Source organism: Sceloporus undulatus, chromosome 3 (assembly GCF_019175285.1).
Source record: "Sceloporus undulatus isolate JIND9_A2432 ecotype Alabama chromosome 3, SceUnd_v1.1, whole genome shotgun sequence".
NCBI classification, from domain to species: Eukaryota; Metazoa; Chordata; class Lepidosauria; order Squamata; family Phrynosomatidae; genus Sceloporus; species Sceloporus undulatus.
Genome location: NC_056524.1, coordinates 170687525 through 170714896, shown reverse-complemented (window position 1 = coordinate 170714896; position 27372 = coordinate 170687525). Strand labels below are relative to the sequence as shown.

The 27372-nt window shown below is 39.9% G+C and overlaps 2 protein-coding genes across 10 annotated transcripts in view; one reads left to right on the top strand and one right to left on the bottom strand.

Moving 5' to 3' along the window:
* CDH23 (cadherin related 23) overlaps positions 1 to 27372 on the top strand; it is a 568554-nt gene that overhangs the window by 435042 nt on the left and 106140 nt on the right. For all 8 annotated transcript variants that reach the window (XR_006102875.1, XR_006102876.1, XM_042457557.1 and 5 more), the window contains exons 28-34: positions 12548 to 12608; positions 13858 to 14006; positions 16827 to 16962; positions 19835 to 20223; positions 20346 to 20447; positions 21957 to 21959; positions 24330 to 24479. Coding sequence is in view for 6 of the 8 variants with exons in the window: in XM_042457557.1 (XP_042313491.1) it covers positions 12548 to 12608; positions 13858 to 14006; positions 16827 to 16962; positions 19835 to 20223; positions 20346 to 20447; positions 21957 to 21959; positions 24330 to 24479 (990 nt within the window). In the remaining 2 variants the exon portion in view is untranslated. The remainder of the gene's footprint in view (positions 1 to 12547; positions 12609 to 13857; positions 14007 to 16826; positions 16963 to 19834; positions 20224 to 20345; positions 20448 to 21956; positions 21960 to 24329; positions 24480 to 27372) is intronic.
* C3H10orf105 (chromosome 3 C10orf105 homolog) lies at positions 206 to 6051 on the bottom strand. Of its 2 annotated transcripts, none has more exons than XM_042457565.1 (2): positions 5689 to 6051; positions 206 to 1747 (listed from the first exon to the last, which is right to left on the bottom strand). In XM_042457565.1, the coding sequence occupies exon 2, from the start codon at positions 1740 to 1742 to the stop codon at positions 1329 to 1331; it is 414 nt and encodes a 137-aa protein (XP_042313499.1). In that variant the 5' UTR covers positions 1743 to 1747; positions 5689 to 6051; the 3' UTR covers positions 206 to 1328. The 2 variants fall into 2 exon arrangements, with proteins under 2 accessions (XP_042313499.1, XP_042313500.1); XM_042457566.1 differs by lacking the exon at positions 5689 to 6051 and adding an exon at positions 5575 to 5675.

Sequence of the window (27372 nt, the reverse complement as noted above, 5' to 3'; positions counted from 1 at the left end):
TTTTCACAATTGCATTTTAGAGCTTTTTTGTTTAAAAAAATGGTTGCTTTTCAGCTCTATGCTATTTAGGACCGCATCTGTACTACAGAATTAGTGCAATTTGACACAGCTTTAACTACCATGGCTCATTGCTATAGAATTCTGGTATTTGTAGTTTTGTAAGATGTTTAGCTTTCTATATTAGAGATCTCTAGTGCCACAACAAACTACAAATCTCAGGATTCCACAGGATGGAACCATGACAGTGAAAGTGATGTTAAACTGCATTAAGTCCGCATTAAGTCTGCAATTGTGATGTCTAGAGTGGCAGAGAGCAAAAGTGGCATCAGCCATATTTTTATATTTTTGGTAGCTATGCACACTTTTGCAGTACAACTTCCTATATGAGAGGGCATGCTAATATCTATCCCACTTTCATCAGGATATCACTGAAATTGGAAGAAACTGGTTACTAGCAGCTAGTTACTTGCAGTTAATTCATTTCCCTGCCAAAACAAAGGAGTAAACTACATTACTATTGTAATTTAGCAGCAGATAATTTCCCTTCTTTTTAAGTATAACTGTATGGTTATATGGTGTGGCCTCACTAAATGTGGGGAAGAAATATTATATCATTAAAACAGTGGCTTGTGTTATGCCTCATATTGCTGAATGGAAAACATTCAGGTTTTTAGAAATCAGTTAAAGGTACTATTTTGCTTACTTTTTGAGAATCATAAAAAGAAATAGTTCCTTTTCAAAAAGTGTAACAGTAATGGTAACTAGGGTATTGGGTTATAGTTAACATAACTTTACCTAACAAGCTTTTAAAAGTAATTTTTCAAGCTCTGGAATAACGCTGTTTCTATAGAGTACTTCGTACAGCATTATGCATTGGATACCATAAACCTATAATATATGCAATGATTGTGCAGAAGGGCAAAAGCTCTGGAATCAAAGTTTTAAAAGTTTCTAAGTCTTTGTCCCACATATCCAGGTAATATTTTCCACCATTCAACAGATAACTGTGCAATAACTGTTCTTCTTTATCTTTGGCAAAATGGTTTGTTCTCACAGAATTAAGAGCTGTACGATAAGATGCATGTAGGCACAAATAGAGCCAGAGGGGCAAGGTGTGCCCAAGTGTCCACTTGTCTATGCATAGCATGGAGTTTCTTCACTTCTTCAATATTGTTTCAATTCTGTTGAGTAGGTACTGAAAGCGTTGCTTCTCTAGCCACTCAGTAACTCTCCAAAGGGACTTAGGTTATCTGAGATAATGAACAGTTTGAGTAGAACAACTGAGGTGGAGATTTTACTGCAGCAGAATCATAAAAGGAATGGCCAAGTTACATTTCAGTTGACTCCATGATGCTCCAGTCCTGGGTGAAAGGTGCTTTTCTTGAATATGTTTCACGGGCTTGGGAGATGGGACGGCTGCGCTTCACACCATGTATGGAATACCTCAAAGAGCCCAGGCGTTTCCAGAGTCTGAGCTGTGGCTCACTGGCATTCTCAGGATGATAAGGCATAAACTCATGTGGTCCATGGAAATACTGGTCTAGAGCCACTGGCTTGCACAGAGTGACAAAAATAAGGCAGGTGGCCAGAAGAAGGAAAATGCAGACAAGAGCAATAATAATAGGCAAGGAGTCAGGCTTCTCCCCAGTGGGTTCAGAACTCAGCTCTGTGGTAGTAGCATTGAGAAATGCAAGCACACTGGGAGTTGGAGAGGACATGTTTGCTATGTCTTTTGTGCTCATCTTTCCTGTAATAGGAACACAGATCAGGGAACAGCAGTCATTACTGGGAGAATATAGTTCAGGACCCATATGCCAGCTCCATCTTATTGGAAACTGCATCCTTCATTCCTTTCTGTTGTATTATATCCCAGTCCCCCTTCTAGCAAGCTGACAGTCTACCCACAGGGTTCCACACAACCATTAAAATGCCCAGATCTCCTTTAATACAATACAATCCTGACCACATTTATTCTGAAATAAATCATTTTGAGTTCAGTGGGACTTTCTCGCATTGCTGTGGCCTTGGAAGGAGAGAAGAGCAGGCAGTATCTCCTGGTCTTAATCCCCTCTCCCACTGCACACTGCCTGACTACATGGTATGGCATCAAGGTATACCACTGGGTGATTATTTTTTTTAGTTGCCTTGCCCCCCTTGCACAAACACACCACCTGTGACCAAAATACCTCCCACATCCTCAGATGCCATCACATTGCATAGCAATGATCGGCCACACAGTCACATGTACAATCCTCCACTGGTTCAGGGCATCGGTGCATCAGTGTGTGAATGATAAATTGGCAAAGCACAATCATGGAACCCTCCCTACATGCCCCCTCCACCACCCCTTCACTCCATGCCTTCCTGATTGACCGTCTGGTTTGTGTATATGTAATTAAATCCATTGGAGTTGGTGCACTTTCATTTCTTTGCTTTGCTGCAGCCCCACACTCAGCTCGGGGTGTTTATACACTGGCGCAAAGAGGTGCATTTTCCTCCTTTACTCGGACTATCCTGGGTTCTGTTTGCTCCAGTTTTTATCCCCGGAGTGTGGCTTCAGTCGAGTTTGTGCCCACGTTGGAGGGTGTGTCATTTGAAAGCCCTGTTTTATTTGGCCTGTCTGTTCCATCCCACTTATTTCAGTAATTGCTCCTCAGGCGTTCACACATATTGGAAAGCCGTCCCTCCCTCTCTGAGAACCATTGCCTGTCTGTTTCTGTATTCAGTCTAGCAAATACACTGAGCTCTGACAATGGTAAAACAGCAGGGGGAAATAAGTAATAAGCCTAGTAAAATGCAGTGCCTCCTGCAGAATTAAGGGATTTTGAGTAGATTTTTAAAAGTCCTGAGCTATCCCTGCTGTGGTTAAGATTATTAAAAGGACGTCCTAAATGTCAGAACTATTGTGTGACTAAAATTTGGCCACTCAGAGTGGAGGATGACACAAGAAGGTTGAGTGAATAAGTGAGAGAGAAAAATCTAGCATTTAGTAACTATGCCTATCAGATTTTATAGAGTACATGTATGTGTTTGTATATATACACACACAAATGTCAGTTTAGTTTTTAAGTATAAAGTTTTTATAACAAAAAAGGCCATAACTTCCTCTCCTTCATTAGAAAACAGCATAGTAAATAGTAAAACACAAAGAACTGTATGCCACATGTGTATGGAAGTTATGACCTTTTGTAGTTGCAGAAAATACATTTTAGAAAAATTCTACAAATTTGGAAAATTCATTAGATGTTCTTAGGAGAGTGCTATCTTTATTTGTCCCATGGAAGTTGATTTCCAAATTTTTAGGCTCTTACAATTGCATATAAAGCAATTTTATTACATAGTCTTGTATCATCATTTACAACTGCCTTATTACTCTAGATCTGGACTATTAATTGAGAGAACTAAGAAAACCAGGTTTATTTAAAATTAAACAATCACAAAACAATATCAATTGATCAAGGATTAGGTATATTGTGCTTTTTATCCAGAACTGTTAAAGTACTTTTCTCAGGAGAGAAATACCTCTGTTTTGCAGAGAAGGAAGTATGACATATAGATCATCTAGTGGGCCTTTAGAATATTGTTGTTATTTCCAACTATTTAATATTTTTTATTAAATAGCTTTATAAGTTATTATTAGTGGAAGTTTGATAGGTAAAGGGGGAAGAGATCTCTATTTAGTGGAAGAGTACTTTTAGATGGTAGTGCACACAATGGTAACCTCAAGGCTGGACTTCTGCAATACACCGTACACTGGGCTAATTCTGTGCCAGGTTTCGAAACTTTCAAAACACAGCAGCCAGATTGATTACTGGGATAGCCAAGAGTGATCACATTACACCAATATTAAAATCACTCCACTGGCTGCCACTTAGTCTTTGGGCAAGGTATAAAGTCTTGGTTACTACCTTTAAAGCCCTACATGGTTTGGATGCAGGCTACCTACAGGATCGCCTGCTCCCATATAATCTCCCCCATATGCTCAGATCCTCGGGTGGACATTTACTCCAGTCAGCCAAGACTAGGTTTGCAACCATCAGCCAGAGGACTTTTTCTTCAGCCACTGCTAGACTGTGGAATGATCTTCTGGAAGAGATTTGGCAGCTGAAAGCTATCAGAATGTAAGGAACATTAAAGACCAATCTCTTCCGATAGGCTTATCCAGATGATTTTTAAATTGTGAATTTTAAATGATATAGCCGGCCCTTCCCTTGTGCAGGGAATCTGTTCCATATTCCCCCGTGTAAGGGAAAATCTGCATATGCTTGTGCCCCATAGCAAACAATGGGATGCATGCTACGGGCATGTGTGCCATTTTTTTAATTGTCGCAGCACTTCAGCGTATGGTGTAGGTGCACTGTAGATTTTAAATGTGGATTGTTTAATATGGGAATATTTTATTGTCTTTTTAAACTGACACATGTTTTAAACTGATGATGTTTGTTAACTGTTGTTGTTGATCCATGGGGAGAAGTGGGTAAGAAATAATAATAGTTGTTGTTGTTGTTGTTATATGTAATAATAATCCTACAAAATTTCTTTGATGTTGTTGATGCAGCAATTGTGCTACCCTAAGCAAGCATCTTCATGCTACCATGATCACACCCCTTTCTGGGAAACATATGTTGAACAGTGCCTTATTTAAAAGCCACCAAAGAGCAATATCTTATTTACGATGCCTTATTTAATATGACAGTCAAATATGTCAAAAGCTTGAGGAAACTCAGTTCTCTTTCTGTTCCCCTGTGGTGCTGTATCAAGATGTCATTCCACTTGTTTATAGCACTCACATATAAGAAAGACCATTTATCTTACATAAATTCATCTCATCACTGTGCCCTTTTTTTTCCTTCTCAGGGAAGATTTCCTTCACCCAGTCCCCAAAACAGGCTGTATTCTGTATGCATCCCCTCCTGTTTAAACATTATGGGTGTTCAATAGGAGGCAATAATTTTAGCAGCAAATTGACTTGCTGCATAAGCCGAATTGGACACAATAAGCTCAGGATACCTGATCATTGATTCAGGTAGAAGAGGCTCAGTACATTCAGTGCCTTGAAGGCAAGTACCAATACTGTATTTTATACTCTGCTAACGTCTCTCAATATTTCCCCCACTAACAGATCAACAGTTAGCAAATTTAGAAAATCGATTGCTTTTCCTCTTGAAAAGATGAAAAGAGAAAAGAACCTAAAAACAAATCCTGAATTTTAAAAGTGGCACATATATGCTCAAGCAAATCCATGTCTTTATAGAAAATGTGAAGGCTTACAACTTCATGTTTTTTGATGTTACATTCCAGTGAACAAATGAAAGTATATGGAAGCGCACATATGCTTCTTAGGGCTGTTGTTTTGGTAACATGTAATGTAAGTTACACAGTCATACAACTGCACTTATTTTCTCACTATTTCCTTACAAATTATACCTCATAAATAATCCTCATGTATATTGAACCTTGAGAAACAAGATTTTTTACATCTATGCTCCCTCTCCTTTTTTTTCCTGTACAATCTGCATTTTAAGACACATATTTGTACTTTTAAAAGTAATGTCTGAAATGATCTTAACTTACCAGCTCTAATAGTTCTTTCCTGGTAGCATAGCAGATGAAATTTAGACTTTTCCTGAAAGCCTAAAGCAAAGGCTGATCAGATAAATCAAATAGATTGCATTTTAATCCACCAACCTTTTTGTTCCTGGAAGGTGTCCCTGGGAAACACTGCATCAACCAAGCTGTGGGCAAATTTCTTAGATCCTTGGCTGCCCTTTATCTTTCTTGGAGAATTTTACTTTCTGCTGCTGCAGCATATTTCCTTACACCCCACCTTCCAGCTTTTAAGGAGTGTTTTCTCCCCTGTTTTTTTTATTGCCTGGGCCCTTCTATAGCTCCTGTTGTCTTCTAGCCCCTGACAACCTGGGGGAGGGGGGAAGGAGTCACAGAGTGTGAGTGGAGGGTGGGAGTAATAAAGAAAACAGAAAGAAAGTAACTCAGAGATACCAGCAAAGACAGAAGGGCTAATGAATGTCCAAAGTTACAGACATTTGGAGCATCATGCATCTCATTTTTTCCAGGACACCCGAGACATTTCTTTTTAGATTGGAACCTGTGATGTATTCTGATTCTTTACCCCCACCCCATAGCTGTTCCATCCCCTTTTGAAAGTTTAAATGGTACAGTCTGGTCTCTGGAGTCTATTCACTGAATGCCAGCCTTCAGCTCATTCGGCAATTGTGATTTGGGACCAGCCATTGTGGGGAAGGGGAAGATAGGAGTTGGAGGAGGGCCTGTGTCTGACTCTCTCCCTCTCCTCTGGCTGCTTTTGCCTGCTATCAGCTTCTCCAAGGCCCAGCAATTTGCTTCCCACCTTCCTTTATTACTTTGCCCACATCCTTCTCTTCAAAACCATTATCTCCTCTTTCATATAAAGAGTTGGGGTGGGGGAAGTGATGTAGAGAAGGAAGGTGGATGGAGAATGTAGAGAGAGAAAGCAAGAGAGAGCAAAAAGGAATTCTCTGTCCTTCTGGTAGTTCACCATGATTGCAAACACTGAAAGATGCCCTCAGTTTATTAGGGAAGCAAAACTGTGGCAGGGGCTGCAAACATATTTCAGCTTGTCCTTTCCTAAATTGATGATGCCTGAGGTGCTGAGCAGAAATGAGGAGTCCTAATGGGTATTACTCATTTGAGTGTATAAACGTACTGCATAAAACAACTACAGGTCTTGTTGTTGTTGAATGGTAACTTCCCTCTTCGGCTCATGATGACCCTGTGAATGAGACATCTCCTTGCCCCTCTGTCCTCTGCTGCTTTGCTCAGGTTCTGCAGGGTTAGGCACATGGCCTCTCTGCGTGCGTCTAACAATCAGGTGTGCAATCTTCCTCTCTTTCTGCTTCCCTCCATCTTTCCTAGCATCATTGCCTTTTCTAATGAATCATGCCTTCTCATGATGTGGCCTAAGTACAAAAGCCTCAATTTAGCCATTTTGGCTTCCAGGGAGAGTTCAAGCTTGATCTGTTCCAGGGCCCATTTGTTTATCTTTTTGGCCATCCATGGTGTCTTTAGCTCTCTTCTCCAGCACCACATCTCAAATGAGCTGATTTTCTTTCTATCTGCTTTCTTCACTGTCCACCTCTCAATTCCATACATAGTGATGGGAAATACAATAGTTTGGACAATCCTAACTTTACTAAATTCAGTGTAAATATCTTTGTACTTGAGGATATTGTCTAATTCTTTCATATCTGCCCTTCCCAATCTTAGTCTTCTGATTTCTTGACTGCATTCTCTGTTCTGGTCAATGTTTGATCTAAGATTGGGAACTCTTTCACTGTTGTTATCTGAGATGAATTCATGTAGATCTTCTGTGGTCATTACTTTTGTGTTCTTAATGTTCAACATTAAACCTATCTTAGCAATTGTTTCAGGTCTTTGTTGTTTACTGCTAGCAGATGGTGTCATCTGCATATCTTAAGTTGTTCATGTTCTTTTCTCTAATCTTCACTCCTATCTCTGAGTCTTATCCTATCTCTGCTCTGCATACAAACATTCTGCATACTGCTTAAACAAATAGAGTTGTAGAACGAGGCCTTGCCTGACACCTTTGCTACCATCTGTTTTGATGGTAGCTTCTTTTCCTGAGTACAGACAATCAAAGGTACTGGCACTTCCATACCTCTAAGAGCAAGCCATGGCTTTTCATGAACTACGGATGTTATCAGACAAGGGAAATTGGAAGTATAATCCAATGGCAAGCTGAACGCAATCATGGGGTTTAACGTTATTGTGTGATAGACTACCACATGCAATTTCAGGCAATGGGAAGTCAGTCTGAACGCAATCATGTGGTTTCACATTATTGCGTGACAGGTGATCACACGCAATTTCGGGCAATAGGAAGTCAGTCCAAATGCAATCATGAGGTTTCACGTTATTGCATGAGAGGTGATCACATGCTATTTCGGGCAATGGCAAGCTATTTTCAGGCAATGGGAAGTCAGTTTGAATGCAATTCAAATTCACATAAATTCACAGAACTAGCGAATTCATGTGAATGCGTTCTGGCCCCACTTTCTTTTTATTCGAAATTAAGAGAAATTCCACTCGTGTGATAAACTCCTATGTTGTCAAAGGCTTTGCTGTAATCAATAAAGCACATGCATATTTTCTTCTGGAATTCCCTGATGTGCTCCATTATCCATTTTATGTTTGTATTATGATCCTTAGTGCCTCTTCCTTTCATGGACTCATCTTGCACCTCTGAGATTTCTCACTCCATATATCGTAGTCTTTGCTGAAGAATTTTGAGCATGACTTTGCTTGCATGGGAAATTAGTGCACTTTTACTGCCATGGTTCCATCCTGTGCAGTGCTAGAATCTATAGTTTGGTGAGGAACTAGAGAAGTCTACAAGTGTGTGTGTGTATGTGCATATGTCTTCAAATCACCTGTCAACTTATGGAGATCCCATGAATTTCATAGAGTTTTCTTAGGAAAGGAATAGTCAGAGGTGGTTTTGCCAGTTTCCATCTCTGAAATATAGCCTACAGCACCTAGTACTGTATTTGTGGCAGTCTCCCATTTAAGTACTAACCAGGGATAGCCAAGCTTGGCTTCCAACATCAGATAGAATTTGGTGCTGTTAGGGTATTTAGGCCACTTGAGTACCCCTTCCTAAACAGATTGTAAGCCTGAGGGCAGGGAACTGTCTGATTAAAAATAATTGTAAGCCGCCCTGAGAGCCATTAGAGCTGAAGGGCGGGATATAAATACCTAAATAAATAAATAAACAAACAGCAGGTCCTGGGATTTCATAGAGTAGTACCGTGACATGGAATCATAGTGCTGCAATTTAGCAGTGTGAAAAGGTTCTGAATATTAATGGGTATAGTAGGCTGCAATCCCCTTCCCATCACCATTCTAACCATTGAAATCATAAAGATGGCCATATCAGTGATTCCTGTGTTAAAGAGTTCAGGCATCTACATAATGGATCCAGACTTTAGAATTAATGCTTTGAATGTTAGTATCTCATTTGGTCTGCTAAAATCTCACACTTTTCTCCAAGTATAATATCTCTTTTCTTAATATTCCCTTCCCTTTTCCTCCCCATCTTCTCTCTCTCTCTCTCTCTCTCTCACACACACACACACACATACACACACACACACACACACACACACACCAAAACAAAAAAAAACAAAAACAAAAAACAAATCTGGCTTTCTGAAATAACTGAAATATTCAAAGGGGGACTCAGATGTACAATACCCTTTTAGAAGACATATTGGCAGTTTTAAACAGGATTTTCATATGGCACATTTTATTAAAAATGATTTCATTGTAGCTAAGATATAGTATTCCCCCCATATTTTTTCAGAAAACTCTATGTTGTGTTTATAGCTCAGTCTGCTACAGTAACTGCTTCATCCTGTATGTCTCATGTATAAGTACTCCAGTCAGATCAATGGTACTCAAGAGGAGGAAGCTTGTAATAAGCAATAAGAACACCAGATGGTATCATTGGGTTATGTTTCCTTTTTTTGCCAGGCAGAATCCTGTAGTAGACCCTGTCTCTAGAATGCAGAATGAAATATGCAATTTATATCTCGGGGTTTGAACCAATTTCTGGTAATGATCTCTGGCCATCAGTAGTAGCTCCAGACAAATATTAAACAGATAGTGTCTTCTTTAATCTCATTCATTTTTGAGCTTTGCTGAATTGTGAATGCCCACTGTTCTGGTTTATTTGTTCTTTGTCCTCCACTACCTTTTTTTACATTAAAGCCCCCACATAGCAAGATGTTCAAAAGGTCTTTGGATTAAAATTCAATTCATGATACATTCCTATACAACTGAAGTATTAACTGCTTAGGGTAAAGAAAGGGAAATATCAGTACATTGTGTGCTCTGTGTGACTGATGCAAAGTGATCTTGCAGCACCTTTGAGGCTAACTGAAAGATGGAGGTTGACAACATGAGCTTTCATAGACTTCAGCCTACTTCCTCAGATTCATTGGTGGCATGGGAAGCCCAGAAACAGAAGCAGTCTGTGTGTGGGAATGTCCATAGGAATGCAAAGCTTTGTGGGTGTGGAAATGAGGTGAAGTTCAGTTTTAACTTTGGTCATTGGGGGACAAGGATATTGCCTAAAGCAAAGGTTAGTAGGTAACTATATAAGTGAGAATTGGGATGTAGTGTGGGAGCCAAAAAGAAGATGTGAAGAACTGGCCATGAGAGCTCCCTTGGGGCTGGGGGGTTAGCTAGTGTTATAATGTTTGTAGTGTGCCAGGAAACCATTTTCTTTGTTCAACCCACTGCTGATGGACTGCAGTTTGCTGTGTCACTGATAAGTGCTTCAGCCATTACTTGGAAAGTACTCCCAACCAAATGCACAGTTGCTTCTCTTTTCAGCTGGTAACCCTTCATAGGGTTGCAAATGGAATTCTCCCACAGAAAATTCACATCTGTTTTCCTGGATAAGTTCCCCTTTGGACGTGACATAAAGCACTGGCAGCTGATTACAAAAGTGATTTCTGTGTATTCAGCTAGCACTTCCTCAGTAACATCCAAAGCTGCAATGAAGTCTCAGAGAAAACACTACTATAGCCTACTTGTTACCTAGCAACACTTCTATTTTTCTGTCACCCTACTCACTCAGAGCAGAACTGCATACTACCCAAAAATAGAGTCTTCAAATGTTAGAATCCTGACCATTCCCTGCATTTCCATACTGTGCAGCTGTACAACTTAGTGTCATGTTGTGCTCTGGGAAAAACCAATGACACAGAACAGGGAACTTATTCCATGTGGCAGACAGGGAAGGGAAAAATTTAGTCAGGGCTACTTTGTCCAAGCCCCCCCCCCCTTTTTTTTTTTCTTTCTTTCCAAAAATGTGTCTTTCCAGCCTCTTCCATTGTGTTGAAGTGCAGAAGGAAACTTAACAGTTCTAACTCTGCATGCATAACTGCTCTTGAAAAAGTCTCAAACATGATCCCTTTGGAGAACTAGCAAAAGATGCACATTATACTCTTACCATGAATGATAAACCACAGCTTAGGAATTGCCATGAATGCCTGTCTAATGAATGTCAAGCCTGCACAGGGATTTTTAACCTGGATGTTCTGTAGCCTTCACACTGTGACCAATGCCACTGAGGACTTTTTCACACGGCGACCTATGTGCTTCCATCCTGAAAATGGTTAAAGTGCTGGCATCCCGGAAAAGCAAGCCCATTTGCTAATGTTTATCACACACAGAACACAACAAGGGGTTAAAGGCACATTACTTAGGGTCCAATGTGAATTTGGGTATCTAAGGGCAGTACAGATGGACAGCTCCATGCTGCCCATCTTTGCCCCGTGTCTGTGCTGCAGCATCCCCAGAAGAGCGGCTACTTTTTTGTGATGCTGGAAGCAGGAAGGGGCGCCACCATGATGCCACTTCCAGCCAGAGACATCTGGTCACTGTACAGAGGCAGCGGCATCATGGCGGCTCCCATATGGATGGGAGGCGGCCATGATGCCAGCATCCATATGTATTAGGATTCGGGAGCGTGCAGTTGCTGAGTGCTCTCGAACCCTAAAATCATCACCGCCACTCCACAAAGCACCCATGTGTACCGGGCCAAAAGAAGAAAAACAAATCCCCATTGCCAGCTTGTGAAAGACCTGTTGTGCACATGCTCCAAGCTGTCATTTCCACAAGCCCCCCTCCACATGCTCCAGGGTGGGAAGGGTGGCTGTCTTGGAGCTTCTGAACAAACCTTGCCAAAAACCCCACGTCCATGGCAGGGGCGTTCTGTCTCCCTCTCCTCTTCCCTGCCCTGCTCCACCAGTGGAGATCCTGGCCAGAGTGCTCCTGGGCCCTCCGGCTGAGAGAGTGTGACTTGCAGCAGCACACTCCATGTCCCTCTCCTCCTCCTCCTTCCCCTGCTGGCTTGCCCTGGCCCTGCTTCAGCTCCAGGAGGAGCAGGAAGGCGGCGAGAATGGAGAGATGGAGAGAGGGATGGAGGAGAGGAGCCAGTGGTCTCTTCTTGGCTCCTCTCATCCTTCCCTCCCTCCCCCCCCCCCCTCCTCACTGCCTTCCTCCTCCTCCTTCTCTTCCTTACCTGACCTCAACCTTTCCTGGCTTCAGCTCCAGAGGCTAAGACTAAAATAAAATTATCCTTTTTTAAAATAAAATAATGTATTGGTTTAATACTTCAGTCCATTATATTGTATAATGCACAAAATATTACATATTTTTATTATTCCTTTCTTAAGGGAAGAAGGGGAAAATACTATCCAGATTGGTTTTTTTTTAATCTTTCTGCAATACTTTTAATTAGGTTTTGTTTATTTCCTTTTGTTTATTTCATTTTATGTGCAAGTTCTATTGCTTGTTTTTATCAAATATGAAGTACCTTCAGAGTAGAAACACAGACAGTGACACAAAAATCTCTGAAATAAATTTATAAGGCAAGAAGTTGTCATTTAATACAGAATGAAAGTGACACATCTTTGGTTCTTTCTTCCTCCTCCCTCTTTGTTGTTGTTGTTGTTCAAAGGTGAAAGCCACAGATTCGGATGAGGGTGTGAATGGCCGTGTGTGGTACAGGATTGTCAAAGGTAAGTAAAGAGATGTCCATTATCAAGGAAGAACTAAGATGTTTATCACACTATACTCTTATAGTGCTACTATTCCACTTTGACTGCTCTAGCTGCCTCCTGTTGCATTCTGGGATTTGCAGTTTGAGAATTCTAAATACCCCTCCTTAAAACTGCAAATCCCAGAATGCAACAGGAGGCAGCTAGAGCAGTCAAAGTGGAATAGTAGCACTATAAGAGTATAGTGTGATAAACATCTAAGACAACTGTACAGATCGCCTGCAGCCTTCAGTTAACTCCAGTTACCTTAACTGTATTGCTTCAGGGGTTTACCCCCACTCTAAACATAATTATTGGAAGACATAAATCCTAGTGAATTCCATTTCCAATATATGGGACTTTCACTATAATGAAATTACAATAGGCTCCCCTTTTTGATATCAGTAACACTTGAAAATTCATTTTTCATAACCCACAGGATTAACTATGCTATAGAAAATGGCTTACTTTTTTATGATCATGTCTTAATATCTAATATTCTGTGGTCATCATCCAAAGTACATTGGTTTAAAGGTAGCTGGGACTTGCTTCCATGTAAATCTACTAGGATAAGGGAAGCAATGAGACGAGACAAATCTAATACCCTGAAGACAGAACTTTGGCCCCAGTCAGTAGGAAATGTAGTTGAAAGGTGAGAAAAAGGGAATTTGGAGATATGTTTGAAAAATAAAGGGCTGGACAAGGAAAGTTGTAGAAAGAGGAAAGGGAAGAAGATTAAAGTTATAGAAGATAGCAAGGAGAGAGTAAATGATCAAACATAATGAGGTTAGCTACTTCGCGAACCAACAAGATAATGATATGGCATGTCTGATCTCTACATTGTATTAAAATATATGTACCAAAGCTTTAGCAACAACTTATATTTCAAAAAGCAATGCTTTGGGGGAGGGCATATTGAACAAAGAAAGAGGTACTTAATCCTTTAACTTTGTATCACTCTCTTTATACAAATCTGTAGCACTATTCTTAAAATGGCTTATTTATGTATAATTTGAAAAGCTTCTTTTTGGCATCAGTTTTTACTTTTGCTCTGTTCATTTCATATATGCATTGCAGCACACTAATATTTTTTGCTTTTCTTAAATGGATTCGTGTGCCTCATAATAAAGAGACCTCATGATACATCTTAAAGGAGAATTGTGTGGGAGATTAATTCCTCCATGGTAAAAGTGTGCCCGCATATACTGTACTCTTTGTTTGTCATCAACAGGAAACAATTTCAACAATTTCCGGATCAATCCTAGCAGTGGCCTGGTAATGCGAGGCTTGCGGCCCCTTGACAGAGAACGCAATTCCTCTCATGTCCTTGAAGTCGAAGCCTACAACAGTGAACAAGGACCAATGAGAAGCTCTGTTAGGGTAATGCCTCTTCAAAAAATTGCAACAGCAGCCTTGAGCTGGTCTGGAAAAGTACAGTAAAATAAAAGGCCTTGTGGTCATTATAATAGAGCCAGCAGTGAACATTTTTCTTTGACAAGATACTGTGAGAAGTTTAAGAAGACAAATGCTGAGCATATTTGTACATAGGTTCAACAGAAATTACAGTCTAATAAATTATTTTCTATGTGGCTAATGGAATTCTGAGTACTCCTTTAGGTGTGTTAATTTCAAAGCAATTCAACAACAACTTCGAAAAATAAATGCTCAATGAACTGAAAAAGCAATGCATGCATAATAATGTGTTGGGGATTTAAAACACAGAATATAGAAAGCTACTTTATACTGACTGAGACCACTACATCTAGCCCAGTACTGTCAATCCTGACTGGCACCAGCTGTCCAGGGCTTCAGGTGGGATCCTTTTCTCATCCTCCCTGGAAATCCCCTGCTATTCCCTTGTGGTTTCCCTCCTAGTACTAACCATGCCCAACCCTGCTTAGCTCCCATCATCAGAAGGGATTGATAGAAAACATGGGTGACCCAGTTGAATGAGTTACTGTAGACTGTATTTATTCTGTTCTCAAGAGCCTGGTTCAGGTCCATACTTTAATAAGAGTGTGTAGTATCAATCCTTGCAATGGTCAGGTTGCACATACTTCTTGGATTTGCTGGTTGTCAAGACCCAGCTTTCTGTCCTTGTGGTCAACACAGCAAGAGCTTCTTCTTGATGCCCATCATGCCCAATATTTCGCCACCAGTGGGACTTCAGTAACCCACAGCCTCATAGTACAAAGCTAGCCATCTGCAGCTGTGACCTGACCTTTATTGTGTTGACCACGTCCACTTAACTGGGGCAGCGCGTGTAACAAATTTGTATTACTGAATGTTTACATCCATACGAGTGCATTTTAAATTGAAAAAAGTTTCTTTTTCTCCAAGCAATGATATTTCTGTCATGCCTAAGTACTTTGCATATCAGAAAGTAGTGTATTTAAATAACCAGAAGATTTGGATAGGCATGGTTCAACTGTTAGGCTTCCTGCTGGTTTGATTATGCATACAACAGTTCCATTTTTTTCTTCATGACATCTGCAGTCAAGCTTTCTTATTTTGACTCCATTGTCTTCCTAGTTGCAACAACAGCTCCCTATATTCATGGTCAGAATAAATAAACTAAACTGACTTTTTCTTTCTCCTATACAAATAAATAAAATAATTAAAATAATTCAAGGGTGACTAAAATGTGTAGCACTCTAGGGTTAATGTTAGGTCAAGTTGTATCCCAGATTCAAAGTGGAAGGGGTTTGCTGAAGACATGTTGGGAGTATTCTTCCTCAGCATCTTGGCCCTCACATTCAACTAAGAAATGCCACATACTGTATATCCTCACTGATTGTGAATGCATCTTCTCTTCTATTTTCTGTGAAATGACAAATCTTTTAAACTACGAGAGATGCTGGTAGAACAGGGGTTTCTAGCAGTTCTTGACCCTACCCAATGGCAATGGTGTTTTGTAAGAGTCTATTTTGTAAGACTCTAGGGACCCTATCACATGGTTTTAAAACCCCGGCTTACCTATCCCAAATTCAATCCTAATTCGGGAAGCGTCCGACCTCTAAAAATGGCCACCCAAGTGGCTTACAGGACCCGAGCTGCATCTGGGACGGACCCGAGTCGATTCTTTGCAATAACACCTGGCTGCCTCCTGAATTAGGACTGAATTTGAGAAAGGTAAGCCGAGTTTTAACCCTATGTGATAGAGTCCTAATAAACTTATTTTTTACCTGTTTACAAGTCTGCTAAACCTGAATGGGATTTCATGTGTGTGGAAAGAGTGAGGTTTCCTCTGTTTTTAATTTCAAAGGCTTGCTTGCATATAGCTTGAACAAGGAAGTTTGGTATTTTATACTGAAAAGTGTCAGCCAGTCTGATTCCAGTCCTCCCTGCCTCCCTTCCCCACTGATAAGCAACGTAATTTACATTTACATTGTCAACATCAGGAAAATTCAAATGTATTTCCCCTCATTTTAATGCTCTTTTTAATTTAATGCTATATTGCAATACTAACAAAGTAAGAATAGGCGCCATATTGTAACACTAGCAAACTAACAATAGGCAAACTAGTTCTCATTACTGAGGACAGACTGGCTAGGAACTAAGAGGTAGAAAATCCATAGCTCTTTAGAAGTCATATAATCTTTCTCCCTTGGACAGGATCATTGAGGCTGATGGGAAATAGAGTCTGTCTGGAAGGCCACATGTTTTCAGATCCTGGTACAATGAAGGGCAAATGAAGGTTGCCTAATTTGTACTGTTCAGAGGTCTCAAAATGTCTGTGGTTTTTACATGGTCTTGGGCAGCCCTTTCTTTCCTTTGTAGAAACTGCAAATGCTGCTAAGACAGGATAGTCAACAGTATAGATTTACAGTTCATATAGTTTAACGTTGATTATTAGCTCCTCCTAAAGTCTGACTCAGAAAAATAATTTTCCTTTGTCTCAGTCGGTAGTAGGTGAGGTAGAAGGAACCTGATTTCTTTTTCATTGTTATTTTATTGTTTATTATATCCTCAATGCAGAGATATTTACCTCTGCTGCAAATGCTAGTTCTCTGTTTGTGGCATGGATTCTGTTTATTTACTGGAGAGCTATAAGAGCATCACAATACATTTTAGCCCATACTTGGTCTTGTGCTCCATTATAACACCAACATTCTGTTTCTAAGGGCTTCTCCTCTTCATTATATATGGTTTCTTCTTCTGTCAGAAGAGATTCATGATTTGTATTTCAACCTTTCCTAGGTAATAGTCTATGTGGAAGATGTCAATGATGAAGTGCCAGTGTTTACTCAAAGGCAATATAACCGTCTAGGTTTGAGAGAGACAGCTGGAATTGGTACTTCTGTTGCAGTTGTCCGAGCAACAGATCGAGACACAGGTACAGCTACTGAACATGAAAGTTACATAATTTTTCATGCCATTATGACTCTCCATCATTTATATTTATTCTTTATAATTTCTTGCTTCCCTGTTCTGTTTTGATTCTGTGGCCACTTGGAGTAGTATGTAGAATATCAGTGGCTGTCATTATTTGTGAGGTACAAATAAGCTGTATTTACTCCATACACCCTCTGTCACAGTAGGTTGTTGGATTCCTATAACAACTAGTAGATGAGTGTGTACACAGACTGCTTAAACTGACAGAGCTCTTATGTCCTTAGTTTCCCTTTCTCATGCTGAACTCAAATGATGAATGTTGACAGACTGTTGATAAGTGTTCAGTTTGTAGCTAGAAACACAAAAAGAAGAATGGGAGATGCTGTGAGGAACCATGAAGTATGCAGAAGTATGTAACGTTAAAACTTGAGATCTCCCAAATCAGAATTCCTCCCCAAAGTCCATCTGAAAATTACTGCATATGTGCCTTCATAGTAGCAAGAAGGAAAAGAGGGTGCAAATCATCTGTTGCAGTCCAATAGTTGTCCTCTAGTCTTGCAAATCCTAACAGTAACTCCCATGAGTTCAAATTAATGACAGAGAAAACTTCTATATTGACACAGAGATGCCAACAACCTTGACATGCAGAGACATATTCCCATACTTTGCAGAAAGAAAGAACAACAATAACAAAAAAGAACAAACAAAGGCTATGTGAAGAATACTCTGTGACTTTTTTTAAAAAAAACCAACCTAATGTCAAAAAAGAAGAAAAGATAAACATCAGTCTCTATTTTTTTAAAAAGCTGTCAGAATGTATTGATTCTCCCCAAACAGCCATATTATTTTCATCTCTATATCTGCTATAGACATAAATGAAAACACTCTGCACTATTGTCTTGGCTAATTCTGGATTTTCCTGGGTCCCCCCCCTTCCCCATATTTCTGGTGGGATAATTGCCAACCCCATAAAAAGGTAAAAGTCCTCTTAAAACCAGAAAGACACCAAAAGTGTCAATATGTGGCAGATGCAGAAAAGTTCACTGGATGGCAATGAAGGAAAAGATGGCTTGTAATGTTATTGAGCGTCTATGTGGATACCGACAGAGAGAATGTGCATAGCTTTAGGCAACAATGGGACTGGATGTTACTATGGATTTAGAATAATGAAAGGAAAAGGGCAGATTAATGGTAGAAAGGAGCAGAGAGTGAGAAAAGTGCTAAAAAGAAAAATGAAGATATTCATAGCCTGGATCTTCCAGAATATATTTCCATTGGAACCAACTATAGTGACATAATTGTCATCTTTGTCCCATAAGGCTATAAAAAGTTTGTCTTCTCCAGGTGTCAACCACTGTCTGGATGGACTGAGAGTAAGAGCAAAGATAGATCAGAATTGCAGTACCTCACAAGAATCCTGGAGTTGCCAAGTTGGAAACAGCCATAGAAGTGGGAAAGAATGCCAGCAAAGACACTGGTTGAGGGAATTGTATTCTATAAAACATGCTGTGACATTTAATATTATATTAAAGGAGTACTGACTGAAGCTTCAAACCCTGCTGGGGCAAAATTCTGCTACTGATACCAGAAACTACAGTTATGAAAAGGTCTGAGGACCAATCAATGCAGGCCTATCACCCTCAGAATATAGGTACACAGCACCATTAGTGAAGTTTGATACCACTTTATTGCCATGGCTATGCCCTATGGAATCTTGGTGTAGTGGTCTGAGCATTGGACTAAGACCAGGTTTCGAATCCCAGCTCAGCCATGGAAACCCATTCGGTGACCTTGGACAAGTCATACTCTCTCAGAATCAGAGGATGGCAATGACAACACCCCTCTGAAGAAACTTGCCAAGACAGCCCTACGGAGTTTATCACACTAGCGAGATTCCATGGGAAAACAGGAGTTAAATGAGATTTAAACAAACAAACAAAAAAAAACCCCTCCAGAAATGCCCAAAGTTTATCACACGACATCTCAGTAAACATGAAATAATGTGAGGCTAATCCAAACACAAAGCAGATAAAACCGGCAGCTTTTTACTTTCAGAATAACCCAAAAGTTTAAAAAGCTGCCATTTTTCTCTGCTTTGTGTTTGCATTAACTTCGTGTTATTTCACTTGGGCAGTCCCCTAGTGTGATAAACTAACCGAATTTGCAAGTTTGGTTTAAATTCAAATGTACTTTAAATCATGTTAAACTCCCGTTTTCCCACGGGATCTTCCCTAGTGTGATAAAGGCCTATGACGATGGTCATCTTAGTGTTGCCATAAGTAAGAAACAACTTGAAGGCACATAACAACAACAATTTGTAGTTTAGGGAGGTACTTGGAATTCTCTGCTAGAGAGCTTTGTTGGAATTGCTCTGAACTACAGCACTAGAACTAGAAGAGAAGTCTGTGTTTTTTACTAAATCAGTTCTCAGTGAGGGGAAGAAAGAAATCAAATGTTAACAGCAGAGCTGGTTTTTCTAACTGTGAGCAGTCCAGGTGAGTAGTGAAACTCCACTCAATATTCTTTTTTTCCAAGATACACCAGTTAGAATTAATTGAAAAAGTCAGAAAAGTGAGGAAAAGGGTCCAGGGAATCAATGGTCTGCAACACAGTGTCACCAAGGCAACATTGTGGCATTGAGTAGGACTCAAAAAGTATAGAAAAACTATAGTAGCTATATATTGTATATGTTGTATAAAGATAAAGATTAGAATGAATATTCAGAAGATGAGGAAAGCTAATTTGAAGTAAAGTAATTTGACTGTGTAAACTTTAAGTGTATTTTTGGGTTTTCTGACTCTTGCCACAGATTATTACACAATGAATTAATTAGGCCATGTGTTACACAACTTCATCTATTTTTTGTTCCCTAGGAAATGGAGGTTTGGTGAATTACAAAATCATCTCAGGTTCTGAGGGAAAGTTTGAAATCGATGAGAGTACTGGCCTCATTACCACAATTGACTATCTGGATTATGAGACAAAAACCAGCTACCTGATGAATGTTTCAGCCACAGACCAAGCACCCCCACACAATAAAGGTTTCTGCAGTGTCCATGTCAGCCTCCTCAATGAACTGGATGAAGCTGTGCAGTTCTCAAATGTCACTTACGAAGCAGTGATCACAGAGAACATCCCTTTGGGTTCAGAAGTGCTCCGAGTCCAGGCTCGATCCATTGATAACCTTAATCAGATCACATACAAGTTTGATCCCAATACGAATGCCCAGGCTCTGTCTTTGTTCAGAATAAATGGAATTACTGTAAGTAATACACACTTGGACTCTCTTTACCTCAGACAGGAATACTTTGGCATTGCAAATCAACAGCCTTCCTGTATGTATGTATGTATGTATATATATAATTATGTATTTTCCTCTGGCAGGGTGTGATCACAGTCAAAGGACAAGTGGATCGAGAAAAAGGTGATTTCTACACCTTAACAGTTGTTGCAGATGATGGAGGTCCAAAGCTTGACTCCACAGTGGTGAGATATTTTTACTGTAATCCTTTCCCTTCCTATAGTAACAATTAAACTGGTTGAACTGGTATTTTTTTCTCCAAGCTATCCCACAAATTTTCACCTCACTTCAGAAGAACTATTCATCCAATTGAAAGGTGGACAAGATTTTGCTCCTTTGAGGGAGGATGAACAAAATGTTAAGAATTTTGAGCAAGTATTGGACTTATCTTTATTTAGTGTATATATTGGGGGGTCTTTGTTCTCTCTCTCTCTCTCTCTTTCACACACACACACACACACACACACACACACTCTGAGTATTTAAACAAAAACCTCCCACAGTAACAAGTTTGCTCCCATCCCATCCGTGTGATCGGGGCAAAGATTATTAGTGTGCTGCTCCTGTTCTTCTCCTGTCCATGAAGTATAATGGACCTGTCATTTGTGGGTCAAAATGGTATGCTTGGAGAACCGCATGGTATGTGACAATTTTTGCACCAATCATGCAAAGCTCCCATCCTTCTCCCTCCATATGATAATCTCCAAGGTCCTCTGCAGCCTCCCAGCCTGAGAAAGACATCCGGTCCTAGGAAGAAAACTACATGATGACGAGAGCCAGCATGGTGTAATCGTCTTAATGTTGGACTATAACTCTAGAGACTAGGGTTCAAATACCTGCTTGGCCATGAAACCCACTTGGTGACTGTGGGGACATCACACCCTTTCAGCCTCAGAGGACGGCAATGGCAAACCCCTTCTGAAGAAACTTAACAAGAAACCTCCATGATACAGTTGTCATAGGTCAGAAACAACTTAAAGGCACACAACAACAAATAAATCATACCTGGTAGGCATTCTTAGGTTAAAAACATGCTGCCCTCCATGGAACCAGCTTTAGTTTCCTCTCAAAATGTTGGCAAGCACAAAAATAGCTACTGCCTTTCCTTCTTCCATTCATCTCTCTGAATTATACTTTATTCCCTAGCAAACTTTTATAGTGTTGCTGATTTTAAAAAATTACTGAATACATTCTTATTCATCTAATTTTTCCAATTAATAACACTCAGAAGTGTAGAACAATTCCAAGGTCAAACTCAGAGCTTGGAGAAGGACTCCCTGAAGTCCACAGCCAGCACAGCCATTGGAGATCCCAGTTGTCGTCATTCCAAAAGTAATTTCCCCCAAACTGTGGGCAAAATACATGCCACATGAAATACAGCTTTCATTCCTCTCAGGGGGAAATGGGAGCTTATGCTTAGTGAGAATACATCTGCATCTGATCTTGCTGTTTTGGTCAAGAGCTGTAGTAGCAAAATAGCCAAGGATGCTGTGCATTTCAGTGGAGTGAGGAACAACTGTTAAAGCAAAACAGAGGAGTTTGGATACTGTCTACTTGTGCCGTACTTTCCATCTATGTCTTTGACACCCCACCCAACCCCAACCCCCAGCTGCATTGTTTAAAAGAGTTAAAATGTAGTAACTGCTTCTGTTTATTTCTTCTTTTATCTCCTTTTCTGCATTTCCTTCCAATAGAAGGTAAGCATATTTATTTTTCCACTGTGGTCATTTCATTGCTTAATATTTTCTAACAAACAGCTCCTGCCATATGCTTTCATGCTTGGTGTGTTATATAATGCAAAAAAGTAAATGTTGGTGGATCTCTTTAGAATAAGGCATGCATGGTTCAATGTGTAGTACTTTGAAAGAAAATAGAAGTGACCTAATTTGAAGCTGTTCAGAGAACCAAAGTTGCTTTCAAATGAAAATGCAAACACCAAGGATAAATGGTCTTTTCCATGTCAGTGAGGTGGTGAATCCATTCCAGGTTTTAGCCAAAACTTTTAATGAACAGTCTGAGTTGTTGGACTGATCCCCAAAACAGAATGAGTGTCTTCAATAGCTCCCTTAAATGTGAACGAAAATATGGGTGAATTCAGTGCCCTACTGACATGGAAGCCACCAACTACCACTGAAAAGTACTTACTTTATATTTCATTAAGATAGATGGCTACTTTTTCTGGTCGAATAGCTTAAAATGTGTGGTCCGGAAGCCTTACACTAATCCAATGACTCACTGCTCCTAGGTGTTCTGAAAAGCATCACAGAAGGTATAGCCATTTTGTATTCCAACCAAAAACAAAACAACATAAAAGCAACAAAAAAAAAGCATACCCTGAAATGCTACACAAACTCTTTAAAGAGTATCTTCATTAATCATTCTTCCTTAGCTTGAGAAGAGCTGGCAGACAGTAATGTTTGTGTTGGATCTCACCATGCTTACCTTATTCAACTCTTTCTATCTTAAGTCTTACGTATAATTTGGAAAGAGGTTTAACATCAGAAGCCAGATTCAGTGTGAAGAATCAGATACATCACTGGTATATGTAAAGAATAAGAAGGAAATTTTGTATCTTTTATCATTGATCTGGATCTGGAAATGTTTGGGCAATTGGGTTGGAGATTGCATGGTATGAAATTTACGTGCAGGAATAATTGGGGTGGTTTGTTGGAGATTGGTTTGGCTGTGCAAGATGTCATTCATTGCAGGAGCAGTTGCTTCTTGAATCAGGGAAGCATGCATCCTCTTTTGACTGGTTTACTTTTTTTACTGCAAGAGTAAAACTTGCCTAAAGTCAAAGAGAGAGGAAATGGGAGGGCTTAGCCTTCCTCTAGAAGCAAGCTGTGATTTCTAATCCGGCACCTGGAGCCCTTAGCCAGGTAAAGGCTCATAAATAAAAACATCTTCCTCTCTTTCTCTTCCCCCTTTGTACATGAATTGTGTCTAGGTTTATAAAGTTATTTTTAAACATGACAGCATTTCCTTTTGCTTTTGACAGAAAACACAGTTTGAGAATATACTAGGGATGACTCTGAAATCATGGCTGCAGTTATAGTTACCCTGTATTATTAATGGCTGTATAGAAGAGGAAATTTTAGCATGTGATAATTATCATGCAAGTAGGGTAACAAGCAACATCAACTGAAATTCCTTCTAAACAATCATTAAAGACCCAAGAACTTTCTCCAGTTTTTATTCTGTCAACCTTACCTGCAGTTTCCACTCCCCTTTGTCAATATAAGGGTGCATTTCAGGAGCATCCTATACCCTGAGATTTCAACACCAAAACCTGAGATCTTGCAATTGTCATGTTTGATGTATATAAGCATTATACACTAAGCACCAGCCACAGCTACCGTTGGCATATAATTCATATAATAAGTATATATTAGCAAATGTTAAAGTGTTTATCTGGTTGGAAACTTAACAAGGGAAGACAGCTTTGTTTTTAACAGCTTAGCAAACACTGCTTCTAATGCATGGGAGTTGTAGTCCAACCACAGAAAGTTTTACAAGCTCTGCTTCCAACAGTAAATAATTGGGGCAAAACACACAAGATGTGCATAATTTTCAAGGTAGTACTCTTCCCCTGCACTGAGAGACAGAGATGAGTACCTAAGTCCTGTGACTCAGGGCCATGTTTTGAAATCTGGAGATCCTAATGTGCATACTGGAGGAACTTCTTACATGCAGATATGAAGTAAGCCCAGTGAAACTCAGAGTGAACTGTAGTACTTCCTAGTAAACCTGCATTGAATTAGGCCAAAGTTTCTCCAAACCATACTAAAACACTAGAGGTATTTAGTCCTTCAGCCCAAGACTGTAATCTTTTGAAATGGACTATACCTTACACTGTATCATCACACTAAAGTGAACTTGTTTTGAAGGCAAGAAGGCTGCACATTCAATAGTGATCATGCCAGTCTTTAGGCTAAGACTACTTGGTACAACTCAGTTCCTATGAACCTTAGAAATGGGAAAAAGAAATCAGTCACTAGTTGTTCATTTCCCCCTTCTCCATGCCTGTGTGAAAGTTCTTATTCACATCTATAGTCTCCACTGTACAGGTTACTATCACCATATTGGATGAGAATGACAACAGTCCACAGTTCGATATTACTTCTGACTCGTCTGTCAGCGTAGCAGAGGACAGTTCTGTCGGAGGTCGAATTGCTCTGGTTTTGGCCAGAGATCCTGATGCAGGAAGCAATGGGCAGGTAGCCATGATTGTGTAACTTCCAAAAAGTACTTTTCCTATGAAGTGACATGGGAGGAATTTCTCTTAAATTTGAATGAAAAGAAAGTGGGGCCAGAACGCATTCACTTAAAGTCGCTAGTTTCACGCAATTACGTGAATACGCATTGCATTCGAACTGGCTTCCCATTGCCCGAAAATAGCATGCCATTGCCCAAATTTGTGTGTGGCAGTCTATCACGCAATAACGTGAAACCACATGATTGCGTTTGGACTGACTTCTCATTGCCCGAATTTGTGTGTAGTGGGTTATCACGCAATAACGTTAAACCCCATGATTGTGTTCAGATTGCCATTGGATTATACTTCCAATTCCCCTTGTTTGATAAACTCCATGGGGTGTTAGGATGGAGTGATTGTTTGTTCCACAGCATTAATTCTTAATAATTGACTGAGAACAAATAATGCCTCCTTTCTGTGTAAGAATTTTGAAGATTAACAGTGAAGAATTGCAAAGCAGAAATACTGTACTTTGTAAACATAGTTTCTTCCCCTAATTGTTAAGATAAGTTGGTTTCATTGTGACTCCCTACTTCCTCCTTTGGAATGGATTTGTGATTTTTGTCAAGTAGTATGCACACTGGTCATGGTTACAGAAATAGCAATGAATCTATGGACTGATGAAGAATGTCCTGCTTTTGCACTATACTTCCAACTATCTGTTGTCTTGCTTACAGCAGCATCAGAGCTCAAGGAGCAGGCATGAGAAACTTGCTGCTTTATACTAAAATTGCCAGGTTCATGTTGTTGTGACCAATAAACCCAATTTTTAATTGGCAAAAGAGTGTAGTTTTGTAGTTCTGAGTTTCAGAAGTTATCATGAAAGATAGGTTTTGTTCCAGTGGCAAAATAAATGCTAATTTTAAACCACCCACCTAGACATGCATGAAAGACCATAAAGGATCCTTTTTAGCATGCTTTTCCCCCCTCAGGTCTGTCTGTCTCTTTAGCCAGGCTTCTTTTTTGTCCTTTAATGTGCCAATCCTAGCTCACAAAGTGTTCACCAAGATGTGAAGACACACTAGGATTAAAATGAAATAAATGTAGTTCCTGGGGTTACATGGAAAAGATCAAAGAAGCAAGTTTCACCCCAGACTATAAATTCTTAGTCTTAATTTTACCATATACAATTTGAACACTTCCCTACAATGAAGACTTCTGAATATTATAAGATTTTTGATTATCAAAACATTGTCCCAACTCTTGATGTTTTCAAATACACACACACACACACACACACACACACATACACACACACAAATACATACATACATACATACATTATACTGTACATTGCCATTATACATTGATTAGGATCATAGCTCTTATTTCTGTAAAAAGGTCATTGGGATTGGGAGTTGCCCCTAGAGGATCACAAAATTCATGTTTTCAATATCAACATATTTCCTTTTCTGAGGTGGTGGGGAAATGGCTGTGTATGTGGGAAGTTTTGGAGAATTCTGCTGAGATCAGATTAAACGATGTGATATTGGGCAAATTTTGATGCTCCCTCTGTATTCATTGGTTTTCATCATCTTTCAGATAGAAGACATCTGACAGTTAAATAGAGGACTTCTTTTTCTCACATACCTTTCTAGACAATAGAAAATTCTAGTGCAGTCTTTCCCATCATGGTAGGCGTCATCTTCCAACAGCCCTAGGCAGAATGGTCAATGGACAGGGATATTTTGTATTGTAATCCCAAATGGGGAGCCAGTGTGGAGTAGTGGTTTGAGCATTGGACGAATCTGGAGACCAGGGTTTGATTTCCAGCTTGGCCATGAAACCTTGGGTAACCTTGAGTATGTCACATGCTCTCAGCCTCTGGGAAAGGCAATGTCAAACCTCCAAAATGACTTGAAGGCATTCAAGAACAACAACAAATTCCAAATGACTACTTGGGAGAGGCACCCGATCAAGGAATGCTAATGGTAAAGGTAAAGATATTCCCCTTTGACAAAGTTGTCAAGTCATGTCTGACTGTAGCGGGTGGTTGATCTCCGTTACTAAGCCAAAGAGCCAGCATTGTCAAAGATGACCCATGGCCAGTATGACTGCACAGAACACTGTTACCTTCCCACCTAAGTGGTACCCATTTATCTACTTGCAACTGCTAAGTTGCCAGAAGCTGGGACTAGTGACAGGAGCTAACTTTGTTCCATGGCACTTGGGCCTCGAACTGCTGACCTGCTGATCTTGCAATCGTCAGAGTCAGTGTCTTAGCCATTGAGCCCATAGTAAAATTAGTGAAATCAAATGCCAACTTTATTATATTAATGGCTTTAAACATCTCTGTATTGCATAATGTCATTTGATTGCTATTCCCATCCATACATCATAGGGTGAGAAGATGGGAGTTGCAGTCGAACAGCCACAACATTTGCCAACAACATTATGCCACATGGTCCACATTTCTGTTCTATAGGTATTGTTTCTTTTTTCAGGGCTAATTCACATGTTCCCTTTCTTGAGAGGAAGGTAGGAAAGCAAATTCATGCTACTATTCATTCCCGCACAACCTGACTGCTGCTAGAAAGCAGTGAGGAAGACCTTTGGAACTCACCGAGTTTACCACTAAGTAGAAGTGTGAGTTCCATCCCACACATTATAAGAACCACTTGCTTTCCTCCTCTTCCATTCTTTGTAACATATGAACTAGCTGTAAGGGGATAATCTTCTGCTGTAGTGCTCCTCTAAACATGGACGGCTAGCAGTAAACATAACTCAGAGTGACGGCTGAGCAGGTGGTTTTGAAAGATCGTAGGAAAAAAATAACGTCTAAAACTAGTTTATTTGCTGCTAAGAAGCCATTATAACAGCTGACAGATGGGACAATGGACTTGAAAACGGATAAA

What these genes read in the sequence shown, in the direction of transcription:
- C3H10orf105 (XM_042457565.1), bottom strand. Translation starts at nt 1,742, where the DNA reads ATGAGCACAAAAGACATAGCAAACATGTCCTCTCCAACTCCCAGTGTG.